Source organism: Pyricularia grisea (genome assembly GCF_004355905.1).
Source record: "Pyricularia grisea strain NI907 chromosome Unknown Pyricularia_grisea_NI907_Scaffold_4, whole genome shotgun sequence".
Classification (NCBI taxonomy): Eukaryota; Fungi; Ascomycota; class Sordariomycetes; order Magnaporthales; family Pyriculariaceae; genus Pyricularia; species Pyricularia grisea.
In genome coordinates, this window is record NW_022156718.1 from 77,742 (window position 1) to 103,304 (window position 25,563).

The window sequence follows — 25,563 nt, forward strand, 5'->3', positions numbered from 1 at the left end:
CCCCCCCCCACAAAACTTGGCGGGAGATACAAGTACCTAGGTTGAGACTAGACAGTTTGGACCTTGCACTAGATTTCCCTGCTGCTTGCCACCTGCAACTGTGAGCGGCCTTTCTTGTTCTTCCGGCGCTCTCTGGAGTCTTTTGGTAGGTTTCCACTGGATGCGATGGTTCTCCAGTTATGGAGAGATTGATATAGTTGGTCGTAGTTGTGACAAAAGGCGCCGGGACACTTTCCCTAACCGGTTGGCACTACTTACACGCAAAGCCATTTCACGGGTTGCTGACGTAGCTCTGCGCCCTCCTCAAGTCCTCCATATCCCTCTCGGGCTCCTTGTTGCGGCCTTTCTCCAGGTCGACCGAAGAGTCCTCGCTGTTCTGCGCGGCGGCAGCGCCCACGTTGGCATCGTCGTCATCTCCGGCATAGGCGTACTTGCTCCTCCTGCGGATGCGGGCGCCGTAGCGCCAAAACAGGAACGGGATGGCGCAGCAGGCGACGCTGATAAAGGCGAGCAGGGTCGAGGCCCACTGGTTGCCGAGGCGGTCGTACATTTGCGTGGTGAAGAGCACGACGGCGGCGCCCCAGAAGCTGCGGATGAAGGTCTTGGCTGCGAGGGCCGAGGCGGCCTGGTGCTGGTACGAATCGACGAGGTAGTTGTTGGCCGAGTTGTAGAGGAAGATGAAGCCAAAGCCGACCGAGAAGCCGCCCATGGCCGGGCCGGCCCACGACAGCTCGTTGTACGACGTCCAGGCGAAGATGAAGAGCCCGATGGGGATGAACCAGCACGAGCACATCATGGGGATCAGCCGGACCTCGGCGGGGGGCTTGCCTTTGTGCTTGCGCACTTGGCTCATGTAGTTCTTGTTCACGAGGGGGGCGCAGAAGGCGGACAGGAGGACCTGTTGACGATATTTAAGAGTTAGAGGAAAAGGAGACCCATATGAGGAAATGGGGTGAGGGATGGTGCTTACGCCAACGGCACAGGGAATAAACATGAGACCAGTTGTTCCCGCCGAGTAGCCTTTCCCTTTCTGGTAGATAATCGGAAACGCAACAAAGAACCTATATCCGGGCCGGGTCAGCAGCAAATATGGTATGAAACCCCTCTCCAGAGGACAAATCGGAATACATGTCGCTACTCACATGTATAACAATCCATACAAAACACTCATGTAGATGGAAATGAGAAAGACGATGAGCTCGCCGAACAGCAGCTGGAAGGGCCGGATGAGGAAGATAGCAAGCCGCTCCGACGCCGGGCGGACATCGAGGTCCTGCTCCGTGACATGGTCCTGCTCTCCGGTCTTCTTTCGGATCTGATGAGCCCGGCGGGCAAGAATAGTCGGTGCGTACGTCTCGGGCACGGTAAAGGTGATGAGCACCCAGACGACGAAGGAGACGATGAGCTGGATCCAGTACAGCCAGCGCCATCCCGTGGCATCAGACAGGTAACCGCCAACCAAGGGACCGACTACAACAAAAAGATTGCGAGGTTAGTCAGTAAACCCTTATTCTCCTGATGGCATCCCAGCAAGGTTATTTCCAACCAGATGTACTCACTCGCTGGGCCGATAAAGGGGGCTGCACTGAAAGCGGCCATGGGAACTCCACGTTCCTCGTTACGCCACAGATCGGCAAGCGTTCCTCCTACGAGAGTCATTGGGGCGGAGAAGGCGATACCATCGATGGCTCTGCAGACGAGGAGGGTTTCGATGTTTTTGGCTACAGCACAAGGGATGATGAAGATAACGGCGACGAGAAGAGTTGAACCACTGTTTTTGAGGTGTGTGACGTGTCAGCTAGATGATCTCGAAGAAGCTTTTGGAAAGTAAACAGTACACAAAGCCACTTACTAGATGATCTGTCTGCCGTAAACCTCTGACAGGGGAGCGAATATCATGGGGCCTACCGTGAAAAAGTATCCAAGTTAGCACAATATTATGAAGCGCTCAGAATTTAGTTTCCTATCCATAATAAACTTGTCTTCAAAAACCTACCAATACCAAACCCAACGACAAACACCGTGATGCTGAGGAGCGCAACCTCCTCACTGACGCCAAACTCCTCCACGACGCCGGCAATGTCTGCGGTGATGACACTTGACGCAAATGCGACGACGAAGCAGGTGAGAGCCACTACCATGGTCGCGTACCACTTGAACGCCTTGGACCAGTTCTTGGGGTTCTCTGGATCGTTGGGCAGGAACGTGACCAGCTTGTAGTGCCGTCCGCTCCCGTCATTCTCGGGCGGGCCGTCAATCTCACCTGACGGTGCCTCGGTGACATACTCATCGATGTTGGCGCTGGAGTTGAGGGTGCGGTAGGGAAGCGTGACAGCAGGCTGGGGATCAAATTCGGTTGGCTTGGGAGAGTGTGTGTTTGCTGTGGGAGGAAGAGCTTCGCTCGTCGGGGTTGCATGGGTGAGTCGATGAAGACTGACCCCTGACTCTGCCTTGGGGTTGGCACTAGAGATGGGAGCCTGTGGTTGACTTGAGGTCTCTGGATTTTCTTCTGCTTGTCCCTTTTCGGGATTGCTCTTCAAATCGAGCTTTTCTGCCATTGTGACAAAGTATGATTAATATTATTGTGTATAGGTTTCTGGTACGAAGATATGAGTGAGAAAAAAAACCGTTGACAATATTCAGGCCAAATCAAGGTGCTCTCAAACAGTTTGACACAGATCCACGGGCCCAGCAAGGCACAAACAAGTGCCACCCAGGTGGGCGGTTTCCGCCCTTTATAGTCAGTAGGCCGGCTATGACCATATTATTGAATGGGAATGGCTTCATATTGATGTGAACAAAAAAATGGGACTACATGGGTACCCACGCCGCCGGGAATAAAGCGGCATGTAAAGAACAAGGGTCTAGGGCTCCACTCTACCGATAGCTTAGCGTGTTCTGATTGAGTGGGCTCCAGACTCAGCTTGATCAGGAACAAATCTTGGCCTGTTAGTGGTATACCCACATGATGGCATCACCATGACTGGAGAATTATTGCTCAAATTTTTCTTGTTGGAAGACTTGTCTTATTCATTGATTTTTCCTGTTCCGTGAGCCCTATAAGAATTCTGCAATACTGGTAGAAATTTCGGCTTCTCGGGTTTGAGGCGCCACAAGGTCGGTGTCGTAAAGACGTGAAATGAAAGTCATGAGCGGCGGCACTTCCCGAGTTAGGGCCCAAATAAGGTAGGGCTGCATCCATTTTAGACTTTGCCTGGGCAAATATCTCTTATTCAGCACCGGGTGGCAGGGATTGCGCCTTTTGTTCTTTCCGTTCGTCCGTGGACGAATATGGTCCTCTCCAGCGTTTACTTGTTGGTGCGGTATATTCCGCACTCTCTCGTCATCTTGTGGGTTTCCTTAAAATTAGGTTAGTCATTTCCAAAGTAAACTTAGGAAAACTGTAAACTCGCGTGGCGAACCCACTTCATGTTTGCCCACCACCCTGATGCTATCGGTCCGGACCTTGGCCCGTAGGCAGAAATACAACTGAATCCTTGACTGAGCTAAGCGATATACCCTGATGGCGGATTTATGATGGGTGCCTACCTCAGGTTAGTCTCAAAATCTTATTATATGAGTGTGACATCCTGAACTTCAGCGTTTCTGAAGTAGCCCCTACGGCGTGGCACCGAAAAGATACCAATGCGTTCGAGGCATATGGCAGGACCCGAGTTGGATACAACAGGCCCAAAATAGCCACCAGAAAGCAACGCGCTCTTCACGGCCGCAGCCGCACGAGCCACCGCTGCTTTGGCCATCGATCCCTTACGGAGGACCAGGCCCACATCCAGATCCCACGCAGGAATCAAGTTCCCCTCTTCGTCCAGAACATGACCATCGATCTGCGTCTCGTCTTCATGTGCCACATTCGGACAGCGAATGCCCCCAATTCGGAGAAAATAGGCATATATCGGCGAGTTGCCGGCGGACGAGGATTGCTCCGCCGCCCACTTATCACAATCCCACATGAAGACGGCTCGGGGGGTTAATCCTGGCTCGGACTGCATGAACAGACGGTCTACCTCTGACGAGGGTTGAAAGCCTGACGATTGAGTACGCGATTTTAGTGCGGAACGTAGCATCGGCCGAGTGCCAGCATTTTCTGCTGATACCTGGGGATCAAGAAGTAGCGGCGCATGTGCCCACAATCCGGCTGAGACTGGAGGAGGCGCTGAAGGTAAAGGAGGCCGCACCGGAGTTGTTGGCTTAGGCGGTGGTGGTATGAAATAGTCCAGCAGTGGCTCATTCGCCGGCACAAAGCTATGGCCTGTATGCTTCCGGAATTTAGGGCTTATTTTGCCCAGTATCAGACGCCCGCTGGCCATCAGATGCCAGAAGCGAGCACTGAGCTTGGGGAACTCGTTCACGCCGTCTATGGAGCTGCGATAGGACACATCATTGACCAGAAACGATGGGTCGATGTGCACATGGCGTTGAGGCATCTCCACAGTGTCGACCCCTTTTGAGACCATGGAAACCCAGGACCAGGATGGCTGAAACATCGACTCGATCTTGAAGCTTTCACTGCGGTCACTATCCGACTTGGTTACCATCCAGAGAAGCTTCGAAGCAAGGTCAGTTTTGTCCACTGCCATAATTCCAGCAAAGCTTTCGCGACCCAGCTGCGCTTCAAACCAGGGCAACACTCCAGCTAACGCATGAAGTCTTCTTCGGTTGTCGGGCATCTGGAGATGGGGATACTGGCCCATGAACATCCTCCATACGAACTCGATTGGATGCCCCTGCACAATTTGCGGCACTCTCGAATAAGCAATCTCACTAGGATTGCTCTGAGGCTTATGGCGGACAGGAGAAGGGGTGCATTCACAACATTTCCAAGATCGGCATTGAAATACCATCTCGGATGAATGGAAATGTACCGTCCTCCTTGTCATCATCCGCTGAACAAAACCCCACGCTGATAATAAGTTCGGTGCTAGAGCCAGGTCTTGCCGAGAGCGACTGCGCTTGCAGGATCTGGAGGTTGTTGGGTGATGGGCGCTGGGACAACCAGGGCCTAAGCCGAAGCTGTCATGGCTCAGACAGAGCATGCGCCTCATGTAGACAGAAAATTTCTGTTTTTTATGGGTCAAGACGATCTCGTGCGACATCATGTCCTGCTCTGCTCGATTAAAGGTAGGATTTGGCCGAGTGCTGTCTCTGTCCATGTTGTAATCTTTCTCATCCGGCTGTGAAAGCTTCCGTGGGCCCAAGAACGATGCGCCAACATCTTGAATCCTGGTGGGTGCAATATTAACACAGGCATTCATATAGATATCTTGCAAGTGCTCGATGTGCCACTGTCATGTGTTAGGGTTAGCCTAGTGTTTCTTCGTACATGCCGCTTGCGTTTAGCACTGCTCAAAAGAACATGCCAGACGAATGTTGTACCTACGCAATAATCCGAGTCGTCATCTTGGAGAATACAAAGAGTATCGATCCAAAGATATTTGATACCTTGCTCGGATACAACAGCCACAGTATCCTTGAAAGCCGCGGGTAGATCGACCCAACGAATGGATTCGGTAAATGACTTGTGATTTTTCCAAGTCAAGTGCAAAGCCGACGGCGGCGTTGTTGCTGAAGACAGGAAGGCAGCATCATTTTTGGTGTTATGAGAAGGTTTAGTAAGGATGGCGTAGTCCCCCATGCTAAGATCGAAGCCGTCCAGAAGTCTGATTTTAGACCTTGGGTTTCCGCTTAGATCCAATACGCGCCTGGGGACGAACGAGTTGCCAGATCCCCACTGTTGGCAGCGTGGGTGTGTTTCCTGACACTCCTGGAGCCATTCCTTGATCAGACGAGCCCTTCGGTCGGTGCTAGGCTTATTCGTTATGATTCTGCCGGGTCCGAACCACGGAAGTGGCACTGAGCTAGGCCAAGAAGCTGCATACGTTTGGGGGGGTTACAAGGATGGGTTTGTCAGCCAAGGCGTTCTTTTAAATCAGAATCACATTCAAACAAAACAGAAAGAGGTAGACCGACTAGTTTTCTCGTCCGTAAACAGTTCGAAACAAAGCCGCATCTGAAAACGCGGGCGTTTCTTGTGATTTGATGCTGGTTGCGATGTGTCACGTGGTTTGTTGGCCACAACGTCGGCGCGAACCTCGAGAGGTCGGCCCGGGGTCCATTTGATGGCCACGAGGCAATTGGAACCGAGGCTGCGCAGGAATTCATTCATCGGCAGGCCCTCGCGGCAGCCATCGGTGAGTATCTCGATGCTGCGGAAGATGGCATAGCAAATCTGGCAGCCGCTGCCCTTGCCCTTGATCAGCAAAGAGTAAACGAATGTGAACTCGACGGGCTCAACTTCGGGGTTGAGGGCCTGTTCCGGTTTCTTGAATACACGGATGCCGGAGCAGGCCGGGCACTTCATTTTTCGCTGATAATGTTTCCATCTAGCAGGTTTAAAAAAAAAAAAAAAAAAAAAAAAAAAAAAAGTTCGGGATGTTGAAGTCGCTGCGTTGATTGAACAAGGCCTGGATTTGGGGTGGTCAGTCGCTAATTAGACTCCTTCGTATTTACCGTATGTACAGTACTGCAATTACAGCACCTACCTGCAGTGCTGCACCCAAGCAAGCCAAGGTGCTTTTGAGTTCAGCATGCAAGCAAACACAGATTACGTAACAGGACCTAAAAGCCGTCCATTTCCTTACCAGAGCAACACAAACAACAAAAGCTCATGTTTTGTACACTTCACAGTTGAGATCATCAATACTGGTCTTTTTTTTTTCCTTATTTGTTTTTGAAAAGAAGTACACATCTATACGAAACAGAAGTGTTGTAAATATTTTTGATAGTGCTTGACATAGTAGTATCTGCACAGTACTTCCCCACAATCGCCCATTGCTCTCATACAAATTTACTGCGTCTCCCTCACCACCTTATCGACGGCTTTGGCAAAATAATCAATATTGCGCGAGTTGAGTCCCGCCATGCTGATACGACCGTTCTTGGTCATGTAAACGTGGTAGTCGCTCCGGATCTTCAGGACTTGGGCCTCGGTCAGACCCGTAAAGCTGAACATGCCAATCTGGTCCGTGATGTGGTTCCATGTGCCGGGGGTACCCAGCGCTTCGAGCTTCGCCCTTAGCTCCTTGCGCATAGCGATGATGCGGCCCGACATGGTCTTAAGGTTTTCCCTCCACTCGGCCATGAGCGCCGGGTCGTTGAGTACGATGCTGGCAACGCGGGCGCCGTAGATCGGCGGGTTCGAGATCTCGGAGCGCTGGAGGATGGCGAGTTGTGAGGCGACCCTCTTGGTCGTTTCGGCAGCCTGATCTGCGGGCGCCGACACGTAGTGGAAGCAGCCCGCCCGCTCACCGTACAAGCCAAAGTTCTTGGCAAAAGACTGAGCAATGACAAGCTCAAATCCCTGTTCGACAAAGTAGCGAACAGCCCAGGCATCACGGTCCAGATCGCCCGAAGCGAAGCCCTGGTAAGCACAGTCAAAGAAGGGAAAGTGCTTCTTGGCCTTCATGATCTCCGCAATCTCACGCCACTGGTCCTGCGTGGGATCAACACCAGTGGGATTGTGTGCACAAGCGTGCAGAAGGATGATGGAGTGTTCTGCGGCATTGCTCAACGCAGCCTTCATGCCCTCAAAATCAAGGCCCTTGGTGCCCTTGTCAAAGTATGGGTAGGTCGTCGTCGGCACTTGGACGTTGGAGAAGATCTGGTTGTGGTTTGCCCAGGTGGGGTTTGACAGGTGCACGACCGAGTTGCCATAGACCTTGCGATAGAACTTCTGGAGGAAGAGGGCTCCGAGGTGCAGAGCTCCAGTGCCGGAAATGGTCTGCACAGATGTGAGGCGGCCTTTGGCAGGTGTGTCGGCGCCGAGCATCAGCTCGCCAGCCTTGCTGGTGAAGGAGGCCAGACCGGCGATCGGGAGATATTCATGGTTGGCACTAGGGTCGTTGCGGATGATTTCGTCGGCCTGGATGTGTTTGTCGGTGCATCAATTTTGGTTAGCGCGCTTGTCCAAGCTAGTGCTATCATGTGTCCCGTGGTGGGAGGGGCTAAAAGCTGGCTGGTCGCGGGGTGATTGCAAGCATCCTGAAGCAGAATTCAGGTAGTGTATCTGGGCTGATTGAGGGGAGGGCATTACCTTCTTGACAACAGGAAGCACCCACGGCTTTGCGTTGTCGTCCCTATATGCACCAATTCCCTACAGAATGTGTACGTTGTTGGTTGTTAGCGACGTTGCTGTTTGCTCGCACAGTTAGGCTTAGCGTTATGAAAGCTCAAAATCGGGGTAACCCCACCAAGTCGACCTTGTCGGGGCTCTCATCGGCCCTGTAGGCCGCCATCAACCCAAAGAGAGGGTCTTCTGGGGCCTGAGGAACGACATCGGCCGTGAAGATTGTGTTTGGTGATGCCATCATGTGGTTTGCAATATTCCGTATCCTCGAAACTGCGGTGGATTGGGATTGGGATTGGGATTGGGATTGAGATGAGGAAGAGCTGTTCTGCGGGGAGCTCGAAGAGGTGCCACCCCGGGTTGCTTTTGCCGACATGTTTTTAAAGGGGTGTTGAGTAAACTTAGGTTACCTAGGTAGGTAGGTTGTTGTTACGTTGGGTTGGCTCTGCACACAGCCAGCGACGGTCGGAGCTCTAAAAACTCCGCCCAGGAAAATCAAACGCGCGCAAATCAATGGAGTCACAAATGTCAGCCTATATCCGCTAGGATCAGGGAACCGTATCCTTGAGCTGCTCAATGATGTGTCATAAAATGGGCCGACACGGAAACCTGCTGTTTCAAGAAAACTTGTTGGTCGGCAATAGTGAGGTGACGCCGACAAGTTGAAGAAAACAAAATAGGTTTGTATTTGTAGTGTTTCTCTAATAAGTAAAATACCCAAGGTTGTTTCTGAGTCCCATGCTGCGATATTATATAGATTCTCGGCTCGTGTCTAGTCATTGAGTTTAAGCATGCATGTGAAGATTGTATCATTTGCAGCATAAAAGCTCCGGGTCAATTGATGGGGTTAGCATCACTGCTGTACCTGTTGTAGTTAGCGAGCAGTAGCCCAACTAGGCAGGTCTTGGAAAATACATTCCCGAATTCCGAGGCATTTGAATCTCGTTAGTTGATACCCCGGGCAACCCCCCGCATACATTACGAAGTACCAGACGCTCTCACAACAAGGCGATCTGGGCTGTTCTTCTTGTTACGTCAGTAATCCACTCTGGTCCAATGTTCAGAGAATTTTGCCTGTCATGACTGAATATCCATCCATCTGGCCTGTCCACCAGGCTGAAAAAGAAAATATCCCAGCCAAATTCGACGGCTGAAAAACGCCAGCAGTCATGTGCACCTACAGAACTTAGAGTGAATTGAATTGTGACTTCAAGTCGGTCAAAGCAGTGGAGGCCATTTTTGATCTGCTGAGCAGTCCTTTCATGGGTGTTACCTAACTTCTGACCGAGGAGGTACCTTCGTACCCTTAATTGTTAGTCAGAAATCCATGGATTGTGGGCCCGATTACATGTCATTTCGGCCTCCATGCTACAGTCTCCGAGATGTGGATGGCCGCCTTCGGCTGATGTGCCTGATACACCGATAATGCGATATGCGAAGACTTCAACTTATTCTTCAATGTCGTGTGTAAAGAATGGGGCACTTTTCTTTATTTACTTCTTTTTCTATTTTGGGAAGTGGCATTTTTCATTGATCTATAATTATATCAAAAGGTCCCATATGACTAGGAAAGCACAGAGACCACTTGCTGCAAAAAACGTATACTTTGCTGTGCTTGCCCTTTGGGTGGCTTCCTTCAGCTGCTTGTTTCCACCACCCACGTTTTCTTCAGTATTCATGGAATCTTGAACTAGCTGCTCGATTCCTGCGGACTGTGTAGCTAGGTTGTTGACAAGCATAGTTTGTAGTTCAGATATTTCGAGGAGGGATTTTTCCGCCGACCTGTCGTTCGCAAAATGCAGATTAGCAAAATACCCAAAAAAGAGACCTTCTCGCGCTCAGAAACGTACATGACTTTCTCTAGAGTACTCTCATAGTACTTCATCATATCCTGGCTGCCTTTTTCAAACAATTGCACCTCTTCCTCAGTCAGGTCCGGTGGTGGTGGTCCTCGCCTCTTCTCCTCGTCCTGCAATGGTACAAACGATGTTCCTGAAAGGGTAGGGTCCTCCAGGCTGCGGTCACCTATACCTGCCCCAAGGCTCGGCGGAGTGCCGGTGGCCCCGACATGCATAGGGCCAGGCCTGGCCTTTGCAAGCACGCTCCGGCTCTTCTCCACCTCGCGCGTCAAGCGCACCTCCATCATCGATTGCTGTGTCTCTACGCACTGCTGGAGCCTCTGTCGGAGAAAGTGCAGCACGCCATCCCGATGGCCAGCCATCTGCGCCTCCCTTGCCTCGGCCTCCTCGTGCTCCTTGCTTTTCTTGCCGCCCAGCATGCCACCCGCACCGCTCTTACCACCTGATGCCCACGATCCGAGCATACCCAGGCCGCTCGAGTGCTTTTTCCGAATCACGGCGAGTTCCGTCTCGTGCCGGAGTTGCTCGGCGTCGGCGAGCGTGCGGATGGATGCGTTGAGTTCGCGCAGCATCTTTTTGGCGTTGGCGTCGACCTCTTCGCGCTCCCGATCGGTCAATGCTTTTTGATGCGGTTTCAACTTGCTGTGCAGCTGCGATTTGCGAGAGGGTGCTGTCGAGAGGTAGGCTTGGCGGACATCCTTAAGTTGAGTATGCAGCAGACTGATGTGCGAGTTCTGTGGGCGCATTAGCCGTTGAGCAGTCACCAAGGCAGGCAAACGACAGCGATAATCTACTTGGCAGAAGACACTATGTAGCTGCTTGATATCTTCTTACAATTCGATATGCCTCCTTCAGAAACTCGTCGAGCTGTTCCAAGCTGAAGCTCTTCTTTGTGGTAGACGCTTCCCGCTGTTTGAGCAGCTCGTCGAACATGGGTGTAATGTTCGACATTTTGTAGTGTGGTGCGCCTCCAATTCTCAGGCGCAGGATTGCGTGCTAGAAATTCTTATGTATTGGTGAGTGTCAAGTCTATAGGCCCAGCTGGTACGTTCCGGCAGGGGGCATATTGATGTTAGTGACGATGTGGTTGTATCAATAGCTTAGGTGTCGCGTTGCAAATCCGTGGCTTGACTTTCTACATGGATGTGGCTTGAACCCCGCCTAGACCCACCTGCGTTCAGCATACTATAGTAGTTCGTACTCCTCATACTGTACAGATCTAAAGAATAAATGAGTTGCCAAGAAAGTATTTCAAATAAGTATAAAATTCAAATACGACCAGACCCCTCACCCATGATGTTGCTATAAGGTATTTGAGATCAGGTCTTAAGATCAAAGGATCTGAGTATTCCCGATCCTTCCTTTTTGCGATTGGAAATCTTGGTTATGCTGAATATTTCCTAATTACTGGCGGCCTGTGCGAGATCAGAGGAACCTCGCAAAAGATGCAAGGGTATCGCTTTCCCATGGTCATTTGAATATTTTCTAGTACTTCCCTCCGATGGAGTGCGAACTCTTAGATTTTCCAAAGTGGCTCGCCAACACGTGAGCTCGTCGGCATGTTCGTCACCTTCCCGGCGTAGAGGCTCGAGGGTTCAGGCACATGGTGTCGCCACCCTTGTGGGCTAGGTCCAGGTTATTACCTTACTTATCGCTCCCTACCTAACTTCGGGAGCGGCTCGAGAGCAGCCCGAGTAGTGGATCCGGAAGGCAACTAGTCTAGTTCTAGTCCACATTTCGTCAGTCAAATCCACATTCTCACTCACATCTCGTGCATCAATGCCGATATCGCTCTCTGGATAAGCAAGGAGCAAGGAAGATAATTAAAGGTAGGTAGGGTATTACTGAGCCAAACATTACCTCACCGACCGGATATCATGTCTCTAGCACTGGTTGAGCTAGTGTTTCAGTGCCCACCGGCATTCCTTTGGTACATGGCCAAGATGGCCAAACCCACCAGATTTTCTTCCTAAAAAGACCATTTTACCATGTATACTATTGTACAAGAGCCGGCGGAGAGAGATCCACTCACCACCGTGACCCACGTCGGCATCTTGTCTTCTTGGCCGGGGCTACAGTGAAAAGGGTGCCATTCTCTCGGGAATAAGCAGCGAATATGCGAGTTAAGTCCTCGGGGTCAACGCGGGCCATCGCGATGGGGTTTGCATATTTGCATGCGGAAAGATTTTGACAAGCGAGTAGGAGGTTGTTTCTATCCAATGCGGCCCACACTTAAAAAGACCTGGCCTACAGCAGGTACAGGAGGAATTTACGCCTCTGCCATACTGAAGGCGAAAAATAATAAAAAAGATAAAAAAATAAAAAAAAACATAAGAGGGAAAAGATAATAAAACAAAACGCCAAGTCTTGGTTAAAGTCCTCTTATCGGTTTTCTTCATCTTTTCATCTTCCCTTCCTGCACCACCCCCTTTGGCCTTCCCCTGTACTTTATTACAATATAGGTACCTTTCGCCAGTATTCACAACGATGATGGCAAATAGTGGTGAGGGATCCTCCGAATCTAAATCCCAGACGTCACTCGATGGCTCTGCCAAGCCTGTGCAAGCCAGTCCCATAGGTGGGCCAGGCGTCTGGAACAGCTCAGGCACATCGACGCCAAATACGGACGACCCTTCACAGTCTGACGATGGGTCGCCGACAGACCTTGAAGAACTACGTCGAGAGTCAACCGGTCCTGCGTACAGCACTTTCAGCACTCTGAACAAAAAATGGATCATTGGCATGGTCTCCATCTCCAGCTTCATCTCTCCGATGACGGCAAATATCTACTTTCCATCCATCACCCCTATAGCTAACGAGCTGGGGGTTTCCATTGGGCTGATGAACCTTACCATCACGACCTACATGATCATGCAGGGGCTCTCACCCACCATCATCGGAGACCTAGGCGATATGACCGGCAGAAGGCCAGCCTTTATCATCGCCTTCACCATTTACGTATTTGCCAACATCGGTCTCGCTCTTCAAAGCAACTATGCTGCCCTCTTGGTGCTTCGATGCGTCCAAGGTGCTGGTAGCAGCGGGACCTTGGCACTGGGCTTCGCGGTCGTCGCCGACTTGGCTGTGAGCGCCGAGAGGGGCAAATATATGGGCTTTGTGGGTGCTGGTATTCAAGTCGGACCGGCCCTGGGCCCTGTAATAGGGGGAGCCTTGAGCGAGTACCTTGGATGGCGATCCATCTTTTGGTTCTGTGCCATCCTCACCATCGTCTGGTTGATCCCATTTATCCTAGCGGTACCTGAGACGTGCCGCAAGGTGGTTGGCAATGGTTCCATCCCTCCTCAGCGCTGGAACAGGACTGTGGTCGACTATATCCAGGCGCGGCGACACCCGACGGATCGCCCAGAGACCCCCAAGAGGAAGTTCTACTTCCCAAACCCGTTCAAGACGCTCGCGGTTGTCTTTGAGAAGGACCTCGGGCTCCTCTTGATGCTCAACGCGTGCGTTTACCTCATGTTCATGTTGATCCTAGCCACCATGTCGCCGCAGCTACACAACATATACAATCTGAACGATTTTCAGGTTGGTCTCTGCTATCTCCCTTATGGAGTGGGCTGCTTCTTTTCGGCCATCGTCCAAGGATATATTCTCGACTGGAACTACAGGCGAATCGCCCACAAGGTTGGAATGAAAATCGACATGAAGCGTGGCGATGACCTCACAAAGTTCCCCATCGAAAAGGCCAGGATCCAGCTCATCGCGCCGGTGCTAGGGCTAGGGATCATGTCCACTATCTGCTACAGCTGGATTATGCAGACCGAACAGGCCCTCGGCTTGGTGTTATTCTTCGGCTTCCTTATCGGCGTCACCGTCAATGGATCCTTCTCCATGATGAACACGCTCATCGTGGACCTTTACACAGATGCCCCCGCGACAGCTGTGGCGGCCAACAACCTGTTCCGCTGCTCTTTGGGCGCCATCTGCATGTCCTTTATCGAGAACATGGTTGAAGCGATGGGCAGGGGCTGGTGCTACACCTTTTGGGCGCTACTAACGGCCTCTCTGATGCCGATTCTTTGGCTCCTTGTGCAGCGGGGCCCTCGATGGAGAGAAGAGCGTCGCTTGCGAAAGGAGAAACTGAAGCAAAAAGAGTTGGCGCAACAGGATGCGGAAAAGAGTGGGCAATGAACTCGAAAGCGTATGGGGAATGAAGAAGGTCTTCTGCCTATGTTGTGATCCTTGAGCATGTCACCCTGCTGACGGGGTGTCGATATGTACGGCGCAACCCGCGAGGTATATCTGCTTTTGATGTTGTTGAACGCAGGCAGGAAAATAAGTTTTTTTTTTTTTTTTTTACCGAGTTGATATACCTTTTTATTTAGTTACGTTTCTTGTCATTTCTAGCAAATCACTATAATACCCGATCAGACAATAACGTTAGATTTCCTTTTATGTCACCTCAATCTTTGGCTGAAATGGTTGGAACATATCTTGTATGTTGCACAGAATCATACCCCGCACTTGTCATCCTCATCTTTCATCATTGTACATATATTTTGAATATACTACAAATTTTCAACATATCCTCCAAGACATTTAAAACTTTAATTCAACCCGCCCCGGAGCCTTATAAAAAATTCAAGTCAAGTACTTACAGCCAAGGAACTAAACTTGACAAAACTCAGCCATGGCAGCCGCAGTCGCAGCGACAGCCCGTTACAAGCTGGTCTTCTTCACGCCGCCAACCGCACTGACACAGTGCAAAGCTGCCGTCTTTGCCGCGGGCGCAGGGCGCTTCCCCGGCCCTGGCAACTACACCGAGTGCTGTTGGACCGTCATGGGTACCGGCCAGTTCCGACCCGGCGACACGGCAAACCCCAACATGGGGAGCGTGGGCCAACTGGAGAAGATTGAGGAGGCGCGGGTCGAGGTACTCTGCGTCGGCGAGGGTGTTGCGAGGAAGGCTGTGGAGGAGTTGAAGAAGTGAGTTACAGTTAAAATCTCGTTGCAGGGACAAAATATGACTTGCGTAGGGTTTTACTAGTGTCTTTTCGGCTGACTAGAAGACATCACTCCTGAACAGAGCCCATCCGTTTGAGGAGCCAGCTTATGAGGTGTATAAGTTGGAGGACTTTTAAATATGTGAAATATGATGCTGTCTATTCAGGTGAATTGGTCTCATAGATGCCGAGCAAGATGTAGTGCGAGGCAGCTCTTTGCAGGTCTTGGAGCAGGCCTATGCCGTCTGCGGAGACTCCATTAAAGACATTATTATCAAATTATAGGGGCATGGATCAAAGAGGCGATGATATGCGAGCTTCAGAAGAGGATGAATGAAGTCTATTAGAGAATGTCTGTAGAGAGCCGCATAGACTGTGTTTGCGCAAAGTCACAGTAGCCTGTGATTACCACTCTTTGCTTCATAATGCAGGAAGCGCATATTCCAGCGGCTCTCTCTGAGCCTCCCAAGCCAGCCAGTCCGATCTCGTCGTCCTTTTAGAGACAATAAAGTTAGCTTAATTCCTTCAAAAAAACATACCAAAAACAAGGAATAACTTACGGCAACAGCCCCATCGCATTGACCTTCCACAGAGCCAAACCCAGCGCCGCAATCTGCATCGCCACATACGCCAGCTTTACCTGCAGCATCTGGGCGCGGTTCGACTCGGTCTCGAAGCGCTCAAAGGCCTGTGCGGTGCCGAGGACGCCGACGATGGGGTTCTTGAACGCCATGAAGACCGTCATGATGGTGAAGATCTGCAGCGAGTTGCCCGACATGTACATCATGAAGAAGGTCATCGGCAGGCTCTTTATCGGCGCCAGCGCCACCTCCCACGCCTTCTTCACCTTGAGCGTGTCCATCTCCTCCGGGGTCTGCGTAGTCGCTGGTTTGCTGCCATCCTTGGCCGCGGCATCGCGTTTCTGTAGTTTGGAAGCAATCGCCGTGTCTCGGTTAGTAGGGCAGCTTAGAGCTTGAAGGTGAGGATGTCAAGGGTCGGATAGATGAGGGGGAGGTTTGCTGTTTCTGCTCACCTTGGAGTTGCCGCCAGATTGTGACGGGAATCCCGGGGGGTCAGCAATGTTTCCGCTTTTTGTTCGGGGCGTCACGGGTGACTGTAGCTCGGCAACCCATCTCGGGGCCCCGCTTGGGTTCTTGTCCAATTGCGACATGGTTTAAATAGTGTCCGACTAGAGAGTTTGTGCTGCTAGATCGATCAAAGGTGCCGTCGCATGTCGCATCTACACATGCGGGTGGGTTGTCGTTAAGGTGGGTGCCAACGTTGAGCCTAGCTCTGACAGCGTACCTATCTTATCGGCTATCCGCAGGGGTTAGGGTTAGACTCCGCTCCGCCTTTGGCTTATAATGGACATCCCCTAACCTCAACCTGCGCATAGTTCATGTTGAGGAGTTGAGAGCGAGGTGCGATAATTAGCATCGGGTCTCTATTTTCTAACATGTTTGGCAATCCAGTTCAGCTGAATCTCGGGGGCTAAAAGGCTATGCAGAAAGCGGCAAGCCACCTGTTGACAAAGAGAAATGAGCATGAGTTTTGAAACACAAAGTTTATACACGATCGTAAACTATCAGCAAGCCCTGAGCCACATTATACTCAGAGCATCAACAAGTCTCCGTTCCTATTATCCTCTCCTGGTTGCAGCACAGTTTGAGGCATGTACTGGTTGACCATATATCCTCCACCACCCATATCGACGCCGCCAGTCCCCCCAAACGTATCCCTCTCCTCGACTCTCATGTTGGCCATCGCTTGGGCCCCAACGCCTGCAAAGTATGCATCGGCGTCACTTACTGCCTGGGCTAGATTTCCACCGCCAGCACCGGGAGCGTTGCCCCGGCTGCCGTCTCTTGGGTCAACATTTGCAGGCCGGCCCCCTTGCCCGAGCATGCTAAGGCTCTTGTTGTTCTCATAGGGACCCGGTGGCGCGAGCGGTCCCGATCCAGGAGGCAGTAGTTGCCGCTGTAATGCAGGTGAGTCAAGCAGACGTCTCGGGCGCGCCGAGCGGAAGACGGTCTGTACTGGCTTCAAGTAGACAGTAGCTAGCGTGCCAACGTTTAAACACATCTCTTCCAGCGTGGCTGGGTCGAGTCGCTCTGACTCTGCCGTAATGGGCGGTTTTTCGCCCATGACGATTTGCTTGGCCATGGCAATGTCGGTTGACAGCAGTCTCCAGTACATGTATGCCCGGTCGCGCAAATCCGGGTTGTCAGTCTCCTCAGTAGCCCATTTGAGAACTTTGGGGACTAGCTCTTGTCCTTTCGTGGGGCGTTGTATGAAAAGCTTCACCGTTGCAGTCAACAGCGCAAGCTGTACCTCCACAGACTCATCTGCAAATGAGTATAGAAAATCCTCAAGTAGAGCATCGCTATTCTCAATTCGAGATGCATACTGGCCAATGACCCAAACCATAGCAGCCTTTGCCTCAGGCTCGTCCAATGAGTCGAGATGTTCGCACAGCGTGCCAATGATAGACTCATACTGGTTCGGATACTTGCGGAAGATGTTCCTGATGACCACTGTCGCCTCCTGTACAATGTACGTTACTTTTGTTGCAACGAGCTCCAGCAGAAGATCGATACAACGCGGTGCTGCCGGCTCGATCTTGATGGCCAACTTGCCGATTGCGCGGACGGCCTTGCGGACAAAGTGGACATCAATCTCGGTTGCGTACTCCCGCAGCTCTGTGAGAACCTCGTCGATGTTCCTCTCGTTGGCGAGCATGAAAATGAGCTCCAGCTTGGTGACCTTGACGTAAATTGGATCGTTGTACTTGCAAAAGAAGACCCTAATGTCGTTGCGCAACACCTCAGGACGCCGTTGCAGGATGAGCAGGGCGTTTCTCAGAGCTAGATACTGTACCTCGGGGCCCTTGGCCAGCAATGTGACCAGTGGCGGCGAGAGTTTTCTGCAAAGCGCAGATATTTGTTTTTGGTCTGAGATGTAGTTCATTAGATAGAGTATGACCCTGATGCACGTGAGCACAACGGCCGAATTAGAATGGGAGAGCCGAGGGGCTATTCTCTCTGCCAGCAGCAGAGCCTCTCCTGAGTCCTCAGGTAGGTAAGACATCAAAGCTTCCAAGATGTATGTTTGACCCCATCTGCAAACATGTTAGTATCATCCAAAGTGTGCGGCATATTCGCTGTTCGCGTGCCTGGCGAATGAACATACTCTGAGCAGTCCGGCAAAATGGCAACCATTTTGGAAGCGTTGCCGTAGTCAATCGTAAGCTTGATGGCGTCACTTCGCTCCCAAATATCCATAAGCGAAGCAAGAGCACTTGCCACCACGGTCGGGTTGTCATCACGCAGTAAACCATTGAGCCTGTCAATGAGATCTGACTGCTCCACCATCTGCTTGTCGTGGTCGTAAAGCTTTGCAACGCAGAATGCTGCCGTTTTTCTGACGTATGGATCTGAATCCTTCAACATTTGCTTCACGATCGGTACCGTTGCCTCGACAAATTCCCGCACATGAATGTAAGACATAGTCCGTAAAGCTAGAGCCCTGACCAAAGGATTTGAGTCTCGCATATCCTGAAGTGGTATTTCCTGTCAGCATTCCCTATAAAGTCCGCTGTGCGCGTCAACATGGAGAGCTTACATATTCCAATACGGGGATCGCCTTTATGGCAATCTCTGGGCGCATCCTAGAATAGTTGACGAGGAAAAGGAAACACCTGTGGACAGCAAAAAATTGGTCAGCAACCAACACTGGCTTTGACAGTGTGCAGTGCCGACTGTTCCTTTTTCTTACATCTTCTTGATTTCGAGACTCTCTATATGCATGCAGCCTATCACATCTGGAAACAAGGCAACCATGTCATTATTGCTCATGGTCATGTTGGCAACAATCTTCTTCAACGCAATCTTCTTGGCTGTGAAGTTCTTGTCTTTCTTGCCACCACTGTTCAACTCGAGGCGGAGCTCCGCAACTTTGCCCTGTATTCCCAGTTGTGAGCGTGTGGTCGGCGGTGGCAGGTATGCCATAAACATGATCGACATTGAGTATAGTATGTGGCGGTTTACGGAAATGGGTGCTTGCGGTGTAGTCTTTCAGGTAGTCCAGGGTAGTTATCGACAGCTGAGGCCCGCGTTGTGTGATCGAGGCTCAGGAATTGGTCGCAAACTTGACCTTCTTGGGGTACAGCTTGGCAGGTGAAGGTATAGAAACACGGAACTGGATGGAGGGCAGATGCAGCGAAAAAGAGTAGGGACTATGTAGTCAGGTTGTTTATATGCTTACTCGGGCAAACAGTTTGGAGTCACCTCCCTGAGGGGCCGACATGGTCGCGTGAATGTCTCCGCCAGCGGCGGAGGAGATACAAGTATGTAGGTAGGTGTGACAGTGGTGAGCCGTATGCAGCCTAGGTGTGCCGCACAGGTAAATGGGCGACGGCCAGCTGGGGTCAGAGCGAAGCTTTGGAGCCCAACAGGTACTGCTTGGGTGGGTGGGTGAAATCAGGACTCGCAGGTGGGCCGATCCCGTTGGGTAAACGCAGTGTTGCAACGGTGGGCAAGCCAGCCCCTCTCCGCCGAGAGTGTTATAAGTGATAAGCTGCGAGGAGTTGATGCGCAGGTACTGGCGAGGACGTGATGTGCCACTGGACCGAGCTGGGCTTGTATCCAACCAGAGGTAGGGAGCTCCGATGGTTAGGTCGGGTAGATAACCAAGGGTCCGGTCACATGCACCCTCCCTTTACTAGCGCTCGAAGAGTAATCGATGCGACCGTCAATGGCGGTATACCAAGCAAAAGCCAGCCTCGATATCGCAGTCTTTGGATCGATAGGTGTGGATCCCTTTATTTACAAGCTGTTCGTTGGAGTCGATGATTCGGATGGTTTGTCGTCGTTGTCGGAGATGACGGTCGTGTCAACTGAATTTACAGCTGTGGAATCGCCTACCTACCTTAACTTCTGAACTCGCCAAGTCTATCCCGTATGGCCCACCTACCACGGAACTTCCGCAATTGCCCCACGATAGGCTCTGGCGCACGGGCCTGTAGTTCAGACGATCATTTCGGGTTAGGGTTTACACCTGGACAATACTGGTCGAGAACTTGAGATGTCAAATTTGACACCACATCAACAAGACTTGCCAAGCCCACCGACTGTCTGATTGATAGAAAAGCTTGCTTTTAGATGCACCTTGCTACCAAAGCTCTAACTGCATAGACTACTACCTAGGTAAGCTCATAAGGAAACCACAGCATGGGATGGAAGGTTGTCCGTCTTAGCGGCCAACAAAAAAAAACATTGCAACCAATATTATTATGTTTGACTGAAAATGGGTATTACATGGTGTAAAACATCCTCAAACTTCTTCGCATCCTAGGAGCAAGACAAGCATAATCCTCTTGCAATCTCTACCATTCTCAAAGCAATCAGTCCCAGGAGCGATCCATGACAAATACGAAACACGCCAAACCCGGACGTCAGAAAACCTTGAACGCCGGTTGACAAAATACCCCTTTCGGAAGAACAGAAAAAGATCCCAGCAGCTTTAACCTGGTCTATTCATTCTCCATGCCTGATATATCCACTGCGAGCTTTAATTCCCTACAGCGTTGTGACAGCCCAAGACAGCCCAAAAGCGATACTGAGGATCTCAACAACAGGCTTGACCCGCCCGGAGGCGTTGGTTGTGGGAGTAAGTGGCACTTCGGCAGTTGGACGAGGCACCATAATAGTTGTAGTCATGGTCGTGACTGTGGTAGTTGCTGTGACGGTCGACGTCCAATCCGTCAAGGACTCGAAGATTTGTGCCGCAGGAATATTTCCCAAGGTAATGACAGGGCTGTTTGTTTCCATTCTGACCTCGATGACGTTTGTGGCGGCTTGGAAAAGGTAACAGATGCCGTCTTTGCCATTGAACTTCGATTGGACAGCTTTTTGCTCTGCAAAGGCCTGGCTGCCTATTGTAAGAGCTAGCAGTGCTGGCTTGATGACTGCCTTCATCGTGGAAGATTATTTATTACTCTGGTCTAAGCTCTTTAGTTTTCCTGAATAGCATGGGATCGATGAATGGGGCCCAACATAGGCAGAAGAAGCAGGGGATCTGTTTCTTTATGGAAACAATCTTTTTTCATTTCATTGTGGTGTGACAGATGTAGACCGTCGGACAGTTTTTGTGTCTTTAACAAAGCCCCTGAATTTGCCGTGAACGAAACACTCGAGGCAAGCATCCGGATTCTTACCGGCTCGCGTCCCTTCACTGTACCACATAGGAGCCCCCGTAGCACATAAGAGCACAAGATTCTCGGCGCACTGCGTCAGCTCATTGCGAAATACTGTGCTCGTTTGGTGTCGAACAAGTTTAACAGCGACTGGTCCGTACAAACACCCCGTCCGGCACCAACTCATGGTTTTGTGGTACGGCCTCAGTTGCCAGTCGCCAACTACGGGAATCATCTGACAGTTTAACCAAATTGCGATTGGGTAGTTCGAGCCTCTGGTGGCAGCAGTTCGTAGTGAAAGGCCGGCGTGTGCCCTTTTTGTGACGCATAGGAAAGATAGAGCTCTGAGGTTTGCTGTTGCAGCTATACGCCAAAGCAAGAGGTTCAAGTGCGATGGACATAGAAGGGGAAATGGACATATTAAGCAAAGTTCATTTTTGTTATAGCAGGCCAAAATAGCAGCTGCATTAACAACATTACTGAATGAAATCGGACATCCAAGCACCACCAAATACGACTGCAAGCACGAAACTCATTATCCAGTTGTTGCTCCAACCTCGTCGTTTCGGAAATGATATGGATGTGAGTTGAAACGAGCCTAGATTGAAAAGAAACTAGTTGAGAAAAATGCTGCAGATTCAACTATGAGAGGATGTATGTACTTCGTAAGGGTAAAGCCCAGAAAAAATACAAAGTAAAAGTACCTAGTCGAGAAAGATAAAGAAATAAATTCAAAATAACTCTGTTTCTACGGATAAGTACTTCTTAACGGGGTAGGTAATTAGAGTTATTCTAAAAAAGGGTCAACCCTAGGCACGGGAGTCCAAAGACATACAAGTTGAAGAAAGAAGAAAAAGAAAGACGAAAAGAAAGCAAGAAAGAAATCTCCGTAGCACGTGAGATAGATATCCATGTGAGGAGTAAGGAGATAGGCGTCTAAAATGGGGGATATTCAGATTAGTCTTGGAGGCATCGTGGCAGCAATGAGCCTGGCCGGATCACTGCGTATTGTCGCCAGCTTTGCTTGCACCTGCTTTTGTCCAATTGTGGTAGGAGACAGTGGATGCCGCCAGTTGTGATCGGAGCTGGTGGCGCCAAGCCAGATATATTGCGGCTTGGAGGTCACTCCGCCCTCTGCAAGTCTGGGCACGCTGTGGAGGTACTTCGTACGTGCCCAAGTATGGTTTTGTAGCTGTCAAATACTCAGGATGTATTGATTATGATAAACATTCGGAAGAAATCGAGTCGAGATCATTTTAATGAGGCAAAATTCGACCTGATATTTCTTATCCCAGATTTATAGTATAACCGTTAGATACACATTGATTAAATGATTTTCGATCGTTGGCACGTAAGACAAAAACGGCTGAGAGGAAGACATCCAATTGCGAGTGGCTTTGATCTTCGATGGGAATGGAATGGAAGGGACGGCAAAAGCAAGGTCAAAGGCACAAATTGAATGTATCAGAAAGTCATCTGCCCCACCAATTCTATCCTGGTTTGAACTTCTAGTGCATTTTACTAGTCTAGGTACCTACCTGTACCTCATGTACCTTAGAGTAGTAGCTAGCGAGCTAGGTGCATGTATTACGTCTTTGGCTGTCAGACATTGACGTTTGTAATACTGTCTGTACGTAGATGCCTGTCTAGGTAGGCGCCGAAGTAGTAAGGTAGGTAGGTAGGTAGGTGGGCACATACTGTGCATAGGTATTTTACCCTGCACCAAGGATACTAGATAGGTTGGTTACCTTAGATAGATACCTCGGGTACATTGAAGCCTATAGTTTCACACATACTGCGAACACAGACAAACCGGTATACTAAAAGCTAGTTTGAGCTTCTGAAGTATCAAGGTAAATTTTTGTGGTTTTGAAATGGAGCGATTACCAAGTCTTCTTGCTGTGTTGTTTGGCTGGTGACGGTTGTGCCTGTAATCCATCTTCAACGGTTAGGGAGGTGAATTTTCTACCCGCTAGGTCCAGTACGGGCAGACACCTGTACCTAACTAACTTTGGTTAAGGCTCCACGTCAGCTGGAGGTTAGCCGGCATCATCGATAGCAAGCGTCTACTGAAATCTAAAAGCTCGGGTGTCTTTCGAACTGGTACCTGTAGTAGGTACATAGGGTAGGTCGGTGTAAACCGCATGAACTCCCCACATCCCAGCCCAGGGGAAAAGGGAAAGCCAACTAGACGAAAGACAAGGAGGTACTTTCAGCCAGGGCAATCAGCCCAGCCCAGCCCCCGACTCACTTTACCCCGGCTTATCCCTGTTTTCCAGCGTGTACCCGCCCCCCAACTCCGCAAAACCAACTCTGGTGGACTTTCACTGTCCTTCCTGACTTTCTTCTTAGATGCTGCCCATTTCTCCGAAACCCATTAGCGCATTCGCATGTCTTTTGTCGTCTTCGTCGTTTGGATCAAAGCCAATTGCACTGGTTCCATATTCCAATTACTAGACTTGATTGATTGATTTACTGATTGTACTGATTGATTCCTATCCTACTTACCTACATACCTGTCTAGGTACCTACGTACTCTATACTGGCCTAGTCTAGATTGGTTCCCCCTCACCACAAACTTGCCCAACGCGGCTTGGCACCCACACTGTACAACACCACTGTCCAGTCGGCTGGGCTGAAGCGACGCTCTGATTTCTATCTACTACGACCTACCTTCCGCTACTCCGATTCCCGCAATTCGGGGCTGGACTGTCGCCATCAATCGATCATCGATCAAAGAGCCGAAAGAGAGCGCCGGAATAGATAGCAGTACCTGGAAGGGCTCTTGACAGTAATATCTTGGGGCTCCGCCTCTTCCCAGCTGTTCCGTTGGTTAGACGCGACATTTGGATCCCGTTCCTTCACTCAACGACTCTACGTCTGGATGGACATCGCTGCCATCAAATGAGCCAGTCACCCTCCAACATGACCAATTCGGCTGCGAACAGGGACGATCCCAAACCTGCACCCGACGCCTCAGCCCTCGGACAACCCAAAGGAGCCGTGGAGATGGGCAACATCCAACAGTCTGACGACGGGTTAGACGCGCAAAAATCAACTAGAAACATAGCGAAGACGTCACAACCATTGAACTCCAATAGCAGTAATGCCAGTGCGGCTGTCGCTGCAAGTTCTGATGGCGAGCAAACCCCGTCGGCAGCCGCCAAGGGCAAAGAGAAGGAGACGGGCGATCCGACAAAGCGCGGGGATTCGCTTTCGATAGATCCGGCCGGCGACAACGCCAGCTTGACCTCTCCTGGCAGTGCTGACCCAGCAAACCCAGCGTGCAACATTACGCTCCTGCTGCCGACCGGCGCTCGGCACCCTTACCGCATCGACGAGAGGTACCTGTCGAAACGCAACGTCGAAATTCCCGACCTGACCGAGGACGGCAAGCGGGATCCTTTCAGCATTAGCATCTATAAACTCAAAGAGTTGATCCTCCGGGAGTGGCGCGATGAGTGGGAATCGCGACCGGCCAGTCCGAGCAGTATACGGCTGATTCATTTTGGGAAACTCCTCGATGATAAGGAACAGTTGAAGAGTATGTTTTCGATATTTGTTTTTCTTTTTCCTATTACTCTACTCCGATTTAATTGGCTACATTACCTCTAGGTCATACAAAGGAGGCCACTTGATTGGGCTGCGACCAATTTCTAACCCTGCTAACTCCCTATCATAGAATATCAATTCAGTGCTGAAGCGCCTAACGTCATCCACATGTCTGTCAAGCCGGCAGAGATGATGGAGGAGGAAGAGGGCGCCAAAACGAAAGGCTCTGGCGCGGGCGGGAGGACACGCGAGGGCGGCGGCTGCTGTGTCATTCTATAAAGCAGTTTCGGATGTGCACTGGGAAACCTTGGGATGAATACCAAAACCCAGTTTCACTCATCAATCGCCGAACACATCTCCGGCGAGACCACCAAGTTGGTCTGTATGCACCATGACTAAACGCACCCGCATTAGACCGACAAGTCGATGTAGGCTTGTGCAAAGCAGCAGCATAACCGGGCTGTGAGCGGCCCGTCCACTCTTACTCTACCCCCCATCTGAGGAACACACCGGATGGGCGCCAAAGTCATTTGCAGCATAGTAAGCATGGGATCTATCACCACAGCGAGGGAGGGTGAGAGTGGAGGGAATGGAGTTTTCTTATGTCAGAGAGTCGTCTTCTGCTATTATCTGTTTCCTCAATCTTCATCTGCTGGGTATTTGTCGTCTTTTTAAATGAAGGGCCTGGGTGTTCTAGGCGCAAGAGGTTGCTTTACCACGTATCATTGATTCCTCTTACCTAACTTATATATGCATATATATATACATCTACATTAAATGTTCCGATTTTGCTAGTCTTGCGGCACTTTCTTTTCAACTGTATATGAACAGATTACCCATACTGCGGAACCTAAT

General features: G+C 50.6%; 10 protein-coding genes across 10 annotated transcripts; 3 read left to right on the top strand and 7 right to left on the bottom strand.

Annotated features, from left to right (window-relative positions):
• Window positions 1-271: 271 nt before the first annotated feature.
• PgNI_06732 (uncharacterized protein) lies at window positions 272-2,558 on the bottom strand (the record flags this gene model as incomplete). Its single annotated transcript, XM_031126752.1, has 6 exons — window positions 272-898; window positions 971-1,061; window positions 1,143-1,470; window positions 1,560-1,771; window positions 1,853-1,904; window positions 1,997-2,558. The coding sequence occupies 6 exons, from the start codon at window positions 2,556-2,558 to the stop codon at window positions 272-274; spliced, it is 1,872 nt and encodes a 623-aa protein (XP_030981261.1).
• Window positions 2,559-2,816: 258 nt separating this feature from the next.
• On the bottom strand, window positions 2,817-6,426 carry PgNI_06733 (uncharacterized protein). The gene is made up of 5 exons (XM_031126753.1): window positions 5,989-6,426; window positions 5,399-5,889; window positions 3,550-5,303; window positions 3,427-3,489; window positions 2,817-3,359 (listed from the first exon to the last, which is right to left on the bottom strand). Exons 1-3 carry the CDS (start codon window positions 6,377-6,379, stop codon window positions 3,573-3,575), a joined length of 2,613 nt encoding a protein of 870 aa, XP_030981260.1. The 5' UTR covers window positions 6,380-6,426; the 3' UTR covers window positions 2,817-3,359; window positions 3,427-3,489; window positions 3,550-3,572.
• Window positions 6,427-6,720: 294 nt separating this feature from the next.
• Window positions 6,721-8,843, bottom strand: PgNI_06734 (uncharacterized protein). Its single transcript, XM_031126754.1, has 3 exons — window positions 8,268-8,843; window positions 8,111-8,170; window positions 6,721-7,939 (listed from the first exon to the last, which is right to left on the bottom strand). The coding sequence occupies exons 1-3, from the start codon at window positions 8,517-8,519 to the stop codon at window positions 6,866-6,868; spliced, it is 1,386 nt and encodes a 461-aa protein (XP_030981259.1). The 5' UTR covers window positions 8,520-8,843; the 3' UTR covers window positions 6,721-6,865.
• Window positions 8,844-9,621: 778 nt separating this feature from the next.
• On the bottom strand, window positions 9,622-11,074 carry PgNI_06735 (uncharacterized protein). Its single transcript, XM_031126755.1, has 3 exons — window positions 10,837-11,074; window positions 9,994-10,736; window positions 9,622-9,925 (listed from the first exon to the last, which is right to left on the bottom strand). Exons 1-3 carry the CDS (start codon window positions 10,951-10,953, stop codon window positions 9,685-9,687), a joined length of 1,101 nt encoding a protein of 366 aa, XP_030981133.1. The 5' UTR covers window positions 10,954-11,074; the 3' UTR covers window positions 9,622-9,684.
• Window positions 11,075-12,489: 1,415 nt separating this feature from the next.
• PgNI_06736 (uncharacterized protein) lies at window positions 12,490-14,151 on the top strand (the record flags this gene model as incomplete). Its single annotated transcript, XM_031126756.1, has 1 exon — window positions 12,490-14,151. One exon carries the CDS (start codon window positions 12,490-12,492, stop codon window positions 14,149-14,151), a length of 1,662 nt encoding a protein of 553 aa, XP_030981257.1.
• A 499-nt stretch (window positions 14,152-14,650) lies between these two features.
• PgNI_06737 (uncharacterized protein) lies at window positions 14,651-15,101 on the top strand (the record flags this gene model as incomplete). Its single annotated transcript, XM_031126757.1, has 2 exons — window positions 14,651-14,946; window positions 15,047-15,101. 2 exons carry the CDS (start codon window positions 14,651-14,653, stop codon window positions 15,099-15,101), a joined length of 351 nt encoding a protein of 116 aa, XP_030981255.1.
• Window positions 15,102-15,383: 282 nt separating this feature from the next.
• On the bottom strand, window positions 15,384-16,134 carry PgNI_06738 (uncharacterized protein; the record flags this gene model as incomplete). The annotated part of the gene is made up of 3 exons (XM_031126758.1): window positions 15,384-15,456; window positions 15,524-15,885; window positions 15,997-16,134. 3 exons carry the CDS (start codon window positions 16,132-16,134, stop codon window positions 15,384-15,386), a joined length of 573 nt encoding a protein of 190 aa, XP_030981674.1.
• Window positions 16,135-16,457: 323 nt separating this feature from the next.
• PgNI_06739 (uncharacterized protein) lies at window positions 16,458-19,896 on the bottom strand. The gene is made up of 4 exons (XM_031126759.1): window positions 18,738-19,896; window positions 18,585-18,660; window positions 18,153-18,517; window positions 16,458-18,081 (listed from the first exon to the last, which is right to left on the bottom strand). The coding sequence occupies exons 1-4, from the start codon at window positions 18,983-18,985 to the stop codon at window positions 16,575-16,577; spliced, it is 2,196 nt and encodes a 731-aa protein (XP_030981673.1). The 5' UTR covers window positions 18,986-19,896; the 3' UTR covers window positions 16,458-16,574.
• A 643-nt stretch (window positions 19,897-20,539) lies between these two features.
• PgNI_06740 (uncharacterized protein) lies at window positions 20,540-20,938 on the bottom strand (the record flags this gene model as incomplete). The annotated part of the gene is made up of 1 exon (XM_031126760.1): window positions 20,540-20,938. One exon carries the CDS (start codon window positions 20,936-20,938, stop codon window positions 20,540-20,542), a length of 399 nt encoding a protein of 132 aa, XP_030980909.1.
• Window positions 20,939-23,477: 2,539 nt separating this feature from the next.
• On the top strand, window positions 23,478-25,492 carry PgNI_06741 (uncharacterized protein). The gene is made up of 2 exons (XM_031126761.1): window positions 23,478-24,700; window positions 24,839-25,492. The coding sequence occupies exons 1-2, from the start codon at window positions 24,061-24,063 to the stop codon at window positions 24,985-24,987; spliced, it is 789 nt and encodes a 262-aa protein (XP_030980910.1). The 5' UTR covers window positions 23,478-24,060; the 3' UTR covers window positions 24,988-25,492.
• The last annotated feature ends 71 nt before the right edge of the window (window positions 25,493-25,563 follow it).

What these genes read in the sequence shown, in the direction of transcription:
- PgNI_06733 (XM_031126753.1), bottom strand. Translation starts at nt 6,379, where the DNA reads ATGAAGTGCCCGGCCTGCTCCGGCATCCGTGTATTCAAGAAACCGGAA. An exon ending in GTTTACGGACGAGAAAACTA is followed by an intron (nt 5,890 to 5,988) that starts GTCGGTCTACCT and finishes AAACGTATGCAG; the next exon opens with CTTCTTGGCCTAGCTCAGTG. An exon ending in ATGACGACTCGGATTATTGC is followed by an intron (nt 5,304 to 5,398) that starts GTAGGTACAACA and finishes AACACATGACAG; the next exon opens with TGGCACATCGAGCACTTGCA.
- PgNI_06735 (XM_031126755.1), bottom strand. Translation starts at nt 10,953, where the DNA reads ATGTCGAACATTACACCCATGTTCGACGAGCTGCTCAAACAGCGGGAA. An exon ending in TGAAGGAGGCATATCGAATT is followed by an intron (nt 10,737 to 10,836) that starts GTAAGAAGATAT and finishes ATGCGCCCACAG; the next exon opens with AACTCGCACATCAGTCTGCT. An exon ending in AGTACTCTAGAGAAAGTCAT is followed by an intron (nt 9,926 to 9,993) that starts GTACGTTTCTGA and finishes TGCGAACGACAG; the next exon opens with GTCGGCGGAAAAATCCCTCC.
- PgNI_06734 (XM_031126754.1), bottom strand. Translation starts at nt 8,519, where the DNA reads ATGTCGGCAAAAGCAACCCGGGGTGGCACCTCTTCGAGCTCCCCGCAG. An exon ending in GCCCCGACAAGGTCGACTTG is followed by an intron (nt 8,171 to 8,267) that starts GTGGGGTTACCC and finishes CACATTCTGTAG; the next exon opens with GGAATTGGTGCATATAGGGA. An exon ending in TGCTTCCTGTTGTCAAGAAG is followed by an intron (nt 7,940 to 8,110) that starts GTAATGCCCTCC and finishes AAACACATCCAG; the next exon opens with GCCGACGAAATCATCCGCAA.
- PgNI_06739 (XM_031126759.1), bottom strand. Translation starts at nt 18,985, where the DNA reads ATGTCGATCATGTTTATGGCATACCTGCCACCGCCGACCACACGCTCA. An exon ending in AGTCTCGAAATCAAGAAGAT is followed by an intron (nt 18,661 to 18,737) that starts GTAAGAAAAAGG and finishes TGCTGTCCACAG; the next exon opens with GTGTTTCCTTTTCCTCGTCA. An exon ending in CGATCCCCGTATTGGAATAT is followed by an intron (nt 18,518 to 18,584) that starts GTAAGCTCTCCA and finishes ATACCACTTCAG; the next exon opens with GATATGCGAGACTCAAATCC.
- PgNI_06741 (XM_031126761.1), top strand. Translation starts at nt 24,061, where the DNA reads ATGAGCCAGTCACCCTCCAACATGACCAATTCGGCTGCGAACAGGGAC. An exon ending in TGATAAGGAACAGTTGAAGA is followed by an intron (nt 24,701 to 24,838) that starts GTATGTTTTCGA and finishes TCCCTATCATAG; the next exon opens with AATATCAATTCAGTGCTGAA.